This window comes from Malaya genurostris, chromosome 3, assembly GCF_030247185.1.
Source record: "Malaya genurostris strain Urasoe2022 chromosome 3, Malgen_1.1, whole genome shotgun sequence".
NCBI classification, from domain to species: domain Eukaryota; kingdom Metazoa; phylum Arthropoda; class Insecta; order Diptera; family Culicidae; genus Malaya; species Malaya genurostris.
Genome location: NC_080572.1, coordinates 65,162,238 through 65,175,879, shown reverse-complemented (window position 1 = coordinate 65,175,879; position 13,642 = coordinate 65,162,238). Strand labels below are relative to the sequence as shown.

The 13,642-nt window shown below is 38.4% G+C and overlaps 2 protein-coding genes across 7 annotated transcripts in view; both read right to left on the bottom strand.

The window, feature by feature from the left end:
• Positions 1-13,642, bottom strand: part of LOC131436594 (SLIT-ROBO Rho GTPase-activating protein 1-like) — a 315,841-nt gene that overhangs the window by 77,043 nt on the left and 225,156 nt on the right. The gene's annotated exons all lie outside the window — the stretch shown is intronic.
• LOC131436595 (uncharacterized) lies at positions 10,847-11,772 on the bottom strand. The gene is made up of 2 exons (XM_058605412.1): positions 11,270-11,772; positions 10,847-11,192 (listed from the first exon to the last, which is right to left on the bottom strand). The coding sequence occupies exons 1-2, from the start codon at positions 11,730-11,732 to the stop codon at positions 10,972-10,974; spliced, it is 684 nt and encodes a 227-aa protein (XP_058461395.1). The 5' UTR covers positions 11,733-11,772; the 3' UTR covers positions 10,847-10,971.

The following is a 13,642-nucleotide window of genomic DNA, read 5'->3' as shown; positions in this document are numbered from 1 at the left end:
TCACATAATGCGGACATATATACCAGAGGTGGAAATAAGCAAAGTTTTTGATTCACAGTAAATAAAACAAGTCAGTATTATCTTTTCATATCACATATTTATTGTAGATATTTTTTAATTCTCGGTGTTCAGTTTTTTGATTCACAATCGGATATCTTGATTCACATTTTCATGCGCAAAATGGGCTTATTTCCATCTCTGATATATACATCAATGGCAAGCTGTCCCTAGCTAACAACTGATTAGGAAACTAAGTTGATTCAATTGATTGAAAAAACTTTATTGTCAATTTTGTAAAGTGATAAATTTTGGCCTTTTCAAAATAAATGTGTGTAATTACCGGCACCCTAAAATTTTTCCGAAAAATATAAGTAAAGACTGCAACTATTCAAAGAAAGAATGGAATTTATTCTTTTCGGAGGCGTTTTGGACAAAAGTCTTCATTATCTGATGGTGACTTCGCCTTGGCTCTCTTGGCCGATGATTTGGATGGAGGTGCCTTCGGTGTTCATTTCACCAGTCTTCCACGTTTTTTCTTAGCCGTAGCATCTGCTGTATGAGCAGCTAGATGTTAGGCCAAGACTTCGGCATGCTTTGTCTCTCTGCTGCATCTCTGCATTTCACTGACAATTTTTCACAATTTGTCGAAACAAATGTGGTACCGGTAACTGAAAACCTTGGGGGTACCGGTAACTGAAATCGGTAGACGTTTTGAAAATGACGAACAAAAACATTGGTTGCGAAAATTTTGATAGCATCCGGTATTAAATCACCAAATACATCAAGTTCACCTCATAATTATTCAATCCACTCACCTTTTCGATTGATGCTCTTTAATTTATGGTGATACTATAATCAAGTCAGAAAAAAATTTTGAGTTGACTTTCATGCAATTATAAAATGTTTTGAGCGCAGCAAGAAGTCCAAGCGTCTGTATTCGGCACAAAAAGAACGTACTGCCATTACACACATACATGACATTTGTCGGAGTGATGATATCTGCTTTCTGTAAAAAGTTACGGTGGGGTGCCGGCAACCGACCACCTTACCCTACATATAAATCCATTCAGTGGCACTTGGTACCCGAGTGCAAATTAAGCTCGGAGCGTGAGAGAGGAATATTGCGTCATTTGAAATACAGGGTCCGGCACTCGAAGTGTAACCAACTAAAAAGGCCATAAATTAAGTTTGGAAAATTACTTTTACTTAATTCAAAGTACAAAATGTGTAAAAATAATACAAAATTCAGAATCAATTCACTTTTACTCAATATGACCACCTTTTGCCTTGACTTGATGACTTGAGAGAGCGGTGTTGCTTCGTTTGGCCGAAAGCGGTCAATTTCCGAACATTGTATTTTCTGACGAGAAAATTTTTCCAATTGAGCAATTCGTAAACTATCAAAACGATAGGGTTTACTTGACCGACCGTTCATACGAGAATTTGAGTCATCGATTGGCCACCAGGAGGCAGCACCCGCAACAGATAATGGTTTGGGCCGCTGTAACCGCAGATGGGCGCTCTCCAATCGTTTTCATCGAGCCTGGCGTCAAGGTAAATGCGACATATTATCGGGAAAGTATTCTGGAGGTTGCTTTGAAGCCGTGGGCAGACAAACATTTCGGTGGCAGACCATGGACGTTTCAGCAGGACTCGGCACCGTCTCACAAAGCTCGAGTGAACCAAGAATGGCTGAAAAACAACGTTCCGAACTTCATCACGTCCACACAATGGCTCTCGAATTCACCAAATGCGAATCCAATGGATTATTCTCTTTGAGCCATTTTGGAGAGCAAAGTCTGAACTTAAAGATACACCAGTCTCGAGGCGCTGAAAAAAGTTATTGTCCGCGAGTGGGCCAAAATACCTGCAAGTCACATTCGGCCAAACGGAGCAACTCCTTCGCTCTCTCAAGTCATCAAGTCAAGGCAAAAGGTGGTCATATCGAGCAAAAGTGAATTGATTCTGAATTTTGTATTATTTTTACACATTTTGTACTTTGAATTAAGTAAAAGTAATTTACCAAACTGAATTTATGGCCTTTTTAATTGGTTACACTTCGAGTGCCGGACCCTGTAATAAATTGTTATGAATTGAGAAAAAATGTGCAAAAAAATTGAAGAAAAAGTGCATTTGATTGTCTCAGATATCGCAACTAATTTTCTTCACCTTGGATTCAAATTGAATGCCGTGTAGTCCCATGGATGGCGTGCTATTGAATTTCATATGAATCCGACCTCCGGTTCCGGAGTTACGTAGTAAAATGTGCCAAATTAACTAAAAAGCGCACTCGATTTTCTCAGAGACCGCTCTTCTAATTTTTACAAACTTAGATTCAAATGAAAGGTCTTACGATCCCATATAACTCTACCGAATTTCATTCAGATTTCACTTTTGGTTCCGAAATTACAAGCTGATGAGTACAAAAATTTCATTTTTAGGAACGTAATTTATACATGAATCAGAAAAATCAAGTCAAATTCATTCAAATGGCCATATAATTCTTCAATTGGGTAGGTATGGTTAGTTGATAACCAAATACGTTGATTTTGAGTATACCGGATCATTGTTCCTGGTTCCGGAAGTAGCGGAACAGTGCTCGTGTGCTCCAAACCGGAAATCATTCCAATATCTCATAAATGGCTGAAATGAAAAGTATTGTTTCCATAAGTTTATGTAGACTTTTACCCAGATCCGGGTAGTGTGTATGAAATGGCAACCTATCGTACAGAGCGATTATGCAAAGTACATAAAAATTCTTCTAAATTTGGCTCAAAATTGTTTCAACTTATAGGTAATGTTAGTTGCTGACCAAACTAACCGATTTCAGCTATACCGGTTCCCAGCTCCCGGTTCCGCCAGTACCGGACACAATGTCAGTTCATTCTGTCAGAGACAGCGGAGTCGATTTTCACAAATTTATACTGGAATAAAAGGATCTACGTTTATAAAAATAGACTACTTTTGATTTTTGTTCGGATCTGACTGACAAATGGGTGAGATGTGTTTAAAATTTTAAAACGTTATCTAGAACGAAAATGCAACAAAAAACTAAGAATTCCTATTAACTTGGGTGAAAACGGATAAAAACCGAAAAGGTTATGCAAATGTAAGCCCAAACAAACTTTTTCGTTCTTTTTTAATATTCAAAAAAAGGTCTTTTGAAGAATTTCCACACACTTAAAAAAACACTGTGATTTTACATATTATTAGATGCACATAAATGGAGCGTCGCAGCTCACGCAATTTTACGTGGAAGAACATTTAATATTGTGTCTAAAGCTCCATACATGAATTTCATTGAAATAGAAAAAGATAATACTGAGAGCAACCGTCGCGACTTGAACCGAGAATCATTGGATCACAAGTACGCCTGTTAATCGGCCGAGCCACAGAAGCATGCATCTGCTTGGCTGGTAAAAGGTGCATTTGAATTCATACAGTCGCACCTGATAGCAGAACGCAAGTTACAGTCGAAACCAGTAAAATTCAAGCTCATCTAACATTAAGTCATTACAAATGAGATTTTCCGTCATTTGACAAATTAGGTCTTTATGAATTACGTCGTATGAGGGATTAAGTCACCTGTAAAATTCAAATTTTTTTGGTGTGTATTATTAATGAAAATATGAGTTATAAAGGGTGATTTTTTTGCTGATATCTTTTTGGCAACACTGTTTTTGACAGATCACGCGTGAATACTGCAACAGAGAGAAAAGTCACTTACACAAAATTATCGATACCTCAGTTAAAAATGGACGGTTCTCGTTGGAGTGGTATTACCGCGAGGTATCTAGGCTTTGGAACATGTTTTGTTTTCAAAGCCAATTGCCACTTTGAGCTGTTAGCAATATCAGTAGCTTACTCAATGTTTATCTATTCGCGACTGCCATTCTTCATTTGATTATTGGTGAAATCTACTATTGAAATATTGCTCAACACTTTCTCACCGATGAACGACGACAGATGTGGATTTCAATTAAGCAAAAATTTATTACCTCTGCTAATCACTAAAATGGTGCACACTTGCTTGCAAAAACTGTAAACTGATTAGCAGTAGCAGTTCGAATAAAAGCCTGTGGCCAATATCTGAAGTTTGCTAGACTTAAATTAGATCTTTTAAAGAAGCGGAAACGTGAAGACTGCCTTCAAGATCACAATGTCCTGTTTTCTACCAATAGTTGCAATTATACTCCATTTTCTTATGAATCCTACACCGTTAAACGCAGGTAAGTTAATAAAACGACAGCCAGAGCAACAGCATTTTTCAACTGTCACGTTATGAAACATACCGAATGTAAAATTTTCTACATTGATTAGTTCCAGTAGATGACATACTAGGTGATCCGGCTATGCCACTACCCGGTAGCCCAACCACCAGCGACGCCGAATGTATCGTAAACGGTCCGGCTCCTGCCGCGCAATGTCCTCCGGTTGAAATGGATCCTACCTATAATCCGCTGGGTTCAGAGCCCACACAGGCTCCAGCACCTCCGGTTGAGATGATCCCGAATGAGTGCGGAAGTCGAGAGCCGGCCAGTGATGCACCGAAAGCATGCTACGCCAATGGACCTCTGATGTCACCACTGTCGCCGACCCCGAAACCACTGGAACCGGTGGACATTGGGAAAATTGGATGCGACGAAGTGATCGGATATTTGCTAGCACTCTACCGGTACTACGACCGACGATGTCAGCGAATGGGTGGCAAGTGTCCGCACAAGTTCCGTTATGCGTCGGCCTGGTTCAGCAAAGTAGCCGGCGAAATGGCCATTCGCTGTAATGCGGCCTGCTGACGAAATTCAGTCAATCGGCGATCGCAGAGATAAGAAATTTTCAGTTCATACTTATATTGTATATTCATGCATACATAATATTGTTATCTGGAATGATGTTACGAAATACATAAAAGTTATCTTTCATTCGTAAATTTTACTCATTGAAAATATATGGAAAGTTTTGTTATTCTACGGTCCAGTCTGCTGAAAAAATCAAAAGCATTCAAAACTAACCGTGGAATATATATATTCTGGACTTCATAATTCACACTCTGGGTTCTGCTTTCTGCGTTTAGAAACATGTTTAATCGTTCCTAAAATTTCCGGTCTTAGCAATGAAATCTGAGCTGCAGTCAGTGATTCCAATCCAATAGAATCAAATACAACAAAAAAAGGGATAAGAGTTTTGCCTTTCTCATATAGAAAGGTTATGCAATCACTGTGAAAACCGACTTTTGAACCGAGGCCCGTAAGGCCGAGTGTCATATACCATTCGACTCAGTTCGTCGAGTACGCAAAATGTGTGTGTATGTGTGTGTATGTGCGTATGTGTGTATGTAACGTTTTTTTGCACTAACTTTTCTCGGAGATGGCTAAACCGATTTTCACAAACTTAGATTCAAATGAAAGGTCTTGTGGTCCCATACAAAATTCCTGAATATTATTTGTATCCGACTTACGGTTCCGGAATTATGGGGTAAAATGTGCAAAAAATTGTGAAAATAAGTGCACTAACTTTTCTCAGAGATAGCTGAATTGATTTTCACAAACTTAGATTCAAATGAAAGGTCTTAAGGTCCCATAAAAAATTCCTGAATATTATTTGGATCCGACTTCGGGAGTTATAGGGTAAAATGTGCAAAAAAAAAGAAAATATGTGTTCTAACTTTTCTCATTCTCTCTTTTCGGTTATTCTTTTAAGAATCGAAGAAAAATAATTTTGAAGAATACCACAGTATTATATATGATAGTATGATTGATATGAGAAAGGCATCATTACACCACTAGGTGGATTAAAACGGGTTTTGGTTTTAAGCTTTAATAGAACAGGGAAAACATGAAGAAAGATTTTTGGTTACGCGCCCAAGCACCGCAAAGAAACAACAGGAATCTCAAAAAAGAGATAGATCGATGGGTGTGTATAATTGGGATTGTTACTTGCGATATGAGGTCACACAGCTGGTAAAAACGATTTTTTAAGCCAGCTGTTTAAGAATTACGTTGAACGTCGAGATTTTGAGTAAGCGTCTTTTTTCCCCATTCCCGCAGTAGGAGTTTTGTGCATTGTATAACAACCCGAGCAAAGTCAAACATCAAAACGAGAGCAAATCGAAATCTATGATTATGATAGCAACATCACATTAAAATCTGAATTTGATTCGACATCCTGTGGCTGTTGTCCTGAACCATAACCGTGATCAATGAAAAGATTTTTGTCAACACTTTTGCAGCTTTTACATAATAATAGTCTTTTATATTATTGTTGTAGCACCACACATCTGGAGGACATTGGATAGGTTGGCGATCATTGATGCCACGTTCATCTGAAACTAGTTTATCTCCTTTAGCGATCTCCTGGCATACTGAGCCTTCACCAGATCCGGCCAAAATCCCTCATTCTCTTTCAGGGACGAATAGCGACTTGGGCATTCTCATATCGCTGATCGTCAGCCACAGAAAGACCTTTTTCAGGAACTTGATATGAAAAATACATTTGACGTCAACGATTTCCTTCTGGTGGGGTACGTTAAATATCAGATTCTCTAACAGTTTTCGCGTTTAGCCTGACTATTATTTTCGGTTGTTGAAAATCTTCTGACTAAAATTTTCGGTTGTTGTTTTGACCGTTATTGTCTGTGGTTCAGAAATCAACTAACGGTGTTGCCGGCGTTGCTTGAAAATGTTTCATGAAGGCAAGGCCGCAAAACAAATTTTAGAAATTGTTCTGACCATTGAAATACTCAGAGCGTAGTGAAACGCAACTTATTCCCACACAATTGCTCAAGATTGTGATAAAGATTTTTTGATAACGGAACGCTGTTTATAACTACATTAGATAATACTTTCGTTCTATAGAATAACGAGGCAGTTAATTCAAATGTTGTCGTAAATTTATTTTCATCAGCTTGGGTCGACAGTTTCTCAATGTACATAAAAATGCACAATAATTTGTCAATTCAGCTCAATTTTACCTCCCTTGGTTAAGTATATTCATTCCCCCTGCCTCTTGTGAATATTTTTGTGATCCTCATTTAATTGCTAGATATATGCAGTACTGGTCAAGAAGTACCATTTTTCGTTCAATTCACTTTTACCTTCCCACGTTTGGGGCATTCCTTCCTTGAAATAACCCCCATAATCTATTTGGATGTAAAGGTAGTATCTCTATTGATCAAGATGTATCGTTTTTCATCAAATGAATTTTACATTGAACTCCCCTTTTGTTAGTGAGCTTGTAACAGCTCTCTGCCCTCTGAGTAGTGTAAAAAGTATTTCTGCTCGTCAAAAAAGAGGAGGGGGGATGAAAATTGATCTTCCAGACTCTTTTCTTCTATTCTATATCCTCCTGCTTCCCTCGTTTGTCGACAAATAAGATAAATTTTACAATAAACCCATTTTTAGAAGCACTTGCTACAAACTCCAACCTTTTGTTCACCTGTGCAATGAATATCTGATCACGACAAGAAAAAACAGTTTTATTACCACCTCTGAATTGCAAAAAGTACCTCTACCAAGTTTGGTGATAATTTACTGAGTTGTTATGGAATTTACAAACAATTGAGCTGAGAGCTTCTTCAATATAAACTTGCTATCTTTTCATGCGTATGAATATCCTTTCGATTTTAGTTGTAATGAATATCTGTGCCTGTCGAAAAATTTCGATTTCGTAAAACTCTAATAATTTTGCCTCAAATTCCCCCTGTTAGCAAACCCTTACTGCAACCACAACCTCTCCCACCCCCCTTCACGTTGAAATATCTCTTATAAGAACCTATGAACAGCAAGAATTACTAGTGCCAAGAAAGTTAATAATCTATTGAGTTGTTTTGAAGTTATGCTCGATCATACATACAATTTATCCTTTGCATGTTTGAGTTTTACAAAAACTATGTATGGTCTTTTTTTTTATTTAAAAGATGTTTTTATTCAGGCCTATTTGCGTACAAGCTTTACGTGGCCGAATTAGCCGATTTTTTAAATAAACAATTTTTCGAAGTGGATCTCGTTGTCACTCTTTTTCTAGGAGGAGAAGAGCTTCCATTTCCCTCCTGCGAGGGTTGAGGGGCACTTTGTTCGTGGCTCGTCTCGTCCTCCATTGCTGCATCGGTGGTTTTGTTGTTGATTTCCGTCTTCTTTTCGTTTTCCTTGTGGTTCGCAGTCTTGAGCTCGTTGCTAGTTGCTGTAGGAGCGCCTTGTTGTACATTGGTTGCAGTTGTTAGTTGGTTTGATGGTGAAACAGGAGTACTACGCTCACTAGTTTTCGTTGTTGAACGGTTGACCTTGTCTTCTGTTGAAGATGTTCTTTTCGCAGTTTCAGTGCAAGGTTTACCGTAGTGTGCAGGTTGTTCACAAAACTGACATGTAACCAGCTGATTTTCATAGGTAATCAGCGTTTTACACGGATGTGTCCCAAAGGCACTTGCTGCATTCTCCCCCCATAAAAGCATCTAAGATATGCAAAATGTTTCTATGGTTTAAAAAAAAAATCTATCGATTTCTCGTATCCAACCTCCCTCAGTCCCCCATTCCTCCCGTTAAGGACACTTGCTACGCTCTCTCTTCCTTTTATGACCATCTCTGAAAAGCAAGAAGTGTCTCTTCCAAGTTTGGTGGCAATGCGTTCAGTAGTTTCGGAGTTATGCTGTTACTAACATTACACCCCCCGTTTTAAAGACACTTGCTGCATCCACCCCTCGTCATATCTAAGGTATGCAAAATGTTTCTATGGTCTTCAAAACGTATCGATTCTCGTCAAGTTATATGAATTTTTCCATGACACTTACTACGCTCCCTCCCCTATAAAAATATACCAAGGACCACCTCTAAAATTGAAGAAGTACCTGTATTTTAGCGCCACCAAATGAAAGAATTTTATTAACTCCATTCACCGACGTTCTAAATCATCATGTTTCAAAGATATAGCGTAATATATCTTCTATCAGAAACTTTCGAGCGCTTCACGAATGGATTCCTAAGTAACATATTCTTCATAATGTAGACTATGACATCCCGAACAACATTCCTGGGAAAAAAGCTTTGAAGATTTCAGGTTCTGAGCTAGATCCTGTTTTAGCACACTAGCTCCATGTAGTACAGCGATTTTGCATTAATATTTGAAGAACTTAGAAAACTAGTTTGAAAGCCCTATTCTCCAAATAATCAGATTTCCATGAATTATTTATGTTTAATCCATTTTATCTGAAGCAAGCAAATGAATTGCCTAATGTTCACTCCGAAATTAATCTTCATCGAATGATCCCGAATTTGAGTCTACACAAGAATTGAAAACTTGCTAAATCAGTGTGATGCTGTCTGTGGGCAGAAGTGAGATACTCGTTCATTGTCCAAATTAGTCGAAATAAGATATTTTTTGGAATCGAAATAACATACGATCTGGGATTGCTTATTGTCAGATTCCTAATTCACGTCTCCAGCAAGCCTTTGCTGTAAAAGACTTCACTCTAAAGCGCTCGCTCTTCTGAGCCTCGAAATTCGTATTTCAAAGTGATTACATACTCGAGTAGAGTGAGATCAAATAAATAACTCAATTTGATATTATGATTATCACATGCTACAGCTTCTGGATACGAGAAAAACAAAGAGCACATTTTCATACCTATCAAATAGCCGCACTGCCATTCGCGATGGTTGCGGGACGGATGCGACGAAACGAGTGTACATCGGCTAAAACTACCTGTATACAGCTTTGCGAATCAACACTGCTTGTCATATGATCGAAAATTCTCCATCTACTGACAGCTTAACGTCACAGTCCATAGCATTCGCAGAGAGTTCGGCATCCCATTCACCTCGGTTCGAAACCCAAGTCTCTCTCTGTGGAGCTTTTTTATTGTTGTGAGTAATATCGCCTAAAGCTATACTATTCCGGGTCTAAGGTTGTTTCTAAGTACCAAAAAGACTGTGTGCAGCACGGTTCGTTTTTGGCAACATAATCGTTCGAATATGACATATGTAAACCAGATAACGGAAGCATTTTTGAGTTGAAAGCAATTTCATAATTGAGTTAATTTAAACTATTTGCAGCAATAAAAGCCGGAAGAACATAACACACATATACCATTCGAATCAGTTCGTCGAGATCAGAAAATTGCGTTGGTGACATATAATTTCACTCAATTTTCTCGGAAATGACTCAACCGTTTTCTACAAGCTCAGATTTATATGAAAAATCGTGTGCCCCCAAACAAGGTTCCTCATTTTCATTTGGATCCCACTTCTGGTTCCGGAACTACAGGATGATATGTGTTTTTTTGAGGTCATCAATCTACAGTTTTCATTATGACTCTGGGTAAACAAACCCTTTTTTCCGGTTGGTTTCAGTACATTTTATTTCTGGAAGTAGTATCTTTTCAATGGTGAACAAATTGCGAAACTCGTTTAACCAACAACAAAATTACGACTCGATAAAGTTGAAGTTCTCAATATTCTCCATGCGATGCTGGTACGGCATGAATGCAGATAGGGCATATTTTGAGCTTGAAAAAAAAAACTTGAAATGGGAAAAATCTAAAATTTCATTGGTTTTTACTGAGCAATCGTCAGGCAAAAAGTTGTTGAATCTATCTACGAACTTCACAAAATTCGAGGGTGTAAAATTCATTGAAATTCGTTGAAAAATAGCTGAGCTATGACAGTTCGAAGTTACCGCTCCAACTTTTGTTTATACTTGGTATTTGAAGTGTTAATCCTGCCACTATTGACGACGGGCATGCCGCGATGGGGGTAAGTCGATCATATTTTACAATTCTTAATCCTCCACATTCCAACAACCCGAGAATGAATCACAAATTCAGGCCATAAAATTCAACAATCGAAATTAGACAGGCTTCTTTTAAAAATATATATATTTTCAAACTACTCAACATCAAATATTATTATTCAACGGTCCAAAACCTATATCATTGATAACCTCCCATTTTAAACTCAAACAAAAAATCCTGTTACTCTCATTTCAGTTATCCAAATAGTCGTACGCATCGTAGTAACAGCTGCGGCCCATCTGTTTGTACGCTCGACCGAACCAATTGACGGCGGTCTTGAGTTTTGCATTGCAATTCTCCCCTTTCGAATCGCACTGGCTGCGGAAGTACTTTTGCAACTGCTTCATGTAAACTGTCATCTCATCACAATCGATTTCAGCCCCATCCGAGTCCAATTCCGGAGGATATTTGGCTAAAAAAAAGAAACAAAAACTGTTGGGTTGAAATGCCTCCTACCACCTCAAACAAATCCAGAAAGGAAACACTAACGGTCCGGCTCAAGGAAACACTTGACATCTACTTGCATGATGTCGATCAGCAGTTTGTTCAGCAACGACATCCAATCCGTACAAACGGTTAAGGCCGCTATTCGATCCTTCTCCAGAGCCGAAGTAAGTTTGGCCAGCTTCGTTAGTGTGCTCACCGGTGGCTCGTCCTTGGACTTCGAAGCTAGCGCCGTATCAGTCGAATTATCATCTCCGAGCAGGACCTCCGGATGCATGTCATAGTGGTGCAGTGTGTTGAAGTTCTGCGCAATCAGGTCCGTTACTTCGTCCGGACATCCGTACACGTAGCACAGGATTAGGGTTCGCATGAGGTCACTCTTGATGGCGGGAATCGTTCCCGGGAAACAGCTTTGCTTTGGATCCATTTCCGCTAAAATGCCAATGCCATCGGAAATGGTTAGGATCAAAAATGCCCCGACCAGCAGGCTAAACAATAGTGGCCTCATGTTCGAGAATGAATTACGGAACTAACTAACGGTCGCGTTCGAATGTGGTAGGGATTTTATACGGTTGTGTTGTGATGAGAATAAGTGGCAGCTGTTTTCCAAATGAACATTGTTTAGGTGTTCAGATTAGCCGAATAGATTTGTTCACTATCGGCGCGAACCGAATGTTTCTCCTAAATGCAATAAAATCAAATGCAAAGTTATGATGTTGGTAAACATAAAATCTATCGATCCAATACGTATTTGGAAAACAATCCATGAAAACCAATCACACATGCTAAGACCTTCCAGATATAGAGATGAAGTACACTCTTAATAAACGGAGCGTCGCAGTTCACACAAATTTACGTGCAAGAACTTTTAATATTGTGTCTAAGATTCCATGACATGAAATTTATTGAAATATAAAAAAAAACAGCGTCCTCCGAGACTTGAATCGAGAATCATTGGAACACAAACACATCTGCTTGGTTGGTAAAAGGTACACACTTAGAAAAAGTTACATCGTTATAGATGCACAATTTATGTTTACATGTTAGTTTACATCACCGCAGAAATTACGGCATACTTGAATTTACGTCAAGCGTGAAATTCAAAAAAATTGTTCCGGGTTGACGGTTCAATGCATGCGGTCTCACAAGCCAGTTGTCGTATGTTCGAGTACTAGCCATGCAATGATTCTGTACACTAATAATCGGCTGCGAAATCTGTTGAAACCACAAAGGCCAAATTCCACAAAAGGAATGTAATGCCAAGACTTTGCTTTGTAAATTTCATTTTGTCTAAGAATGTACATTTAAATTCATACATTCGGAACCAGTAAAATTCAGTCTCATCCAACATTAAGTCATTACAAATGGAATTTTCCGGCATTTAACAAATTAGGACTAAATGAATCACATCATTAGGTGAGATTACACACTTAAAAATTTTTACATGTTATTAGATGCACATAAATGGAGCGTCGCAGTTCACGCAAATTTACGTCGAAGAACATTTAATATTGTGTCTAAGACTCCATGACATGAAATTCATTGAAATAAAAAAAAAAGAATACTGATAGCAATCGCCGCGACTTGAACCGAGAATCATTTGATCGCAAGTACGACTGTTAATCGACTGAGCCACAGCAGCATGCATCTGCTTGGCTGGTAAAAGGTGCATTTGAATTCATAGCAGAACGCAAGTCACAGCCGAAACCAGTAAAATTCAAGCTCATCTAACATTAAGTCATTACAAATAAAAATTTCCGTCATTTAACAAATTAGGTCTTTATGAATTACATCGTATGAGGGATTAAGTCACCTTTAAAATTAATTTTTTTTTGGAGTGTAGGTCAATTGCCAAATTCAAATTTGTGTGTAGCATTTATTGTCGTAGGGCTACGTCGAATTTCCGTAGCATAGATGAAAATTTTAGAATAAAAAGGCAGGAGGGTAATATCATAGTTATAACTGGATGACGTGAATACGATTAAAACCTACGTGCTTTGTCCATACTTCCGAATATTGGTAATCGTAAGTACTAATTGATTCATTGTGTGAATTTGGTATACTTTTAATGCTTCACTTGCATAATTATAACGGTGCAAACATAAGACAGAACACACAAGAGCAAAGAATTACAGGGTTGTGTATAGTGCAAGACCGACAAATGCAATACAAATGCAATGTTTTAAAACTGTCTCAGAAAGTATGGACGCAACCAAAAACCACTGCCATTTCGCAATAGTTAAGAATCTGTCAATTTTTATGGCTGCGTCCTGTTGTTTACACTCTTCTCTAACCACTTGTGTAGTTGTTTATTTGTTTTCATTAGTTTGTTTCGAAATGCGTGGACTTTCAGCAGAACAACGTCGAAAAATTGTGTACAAATGGTGCACAGAACGCGGACTGTCACTGAGAAAGATA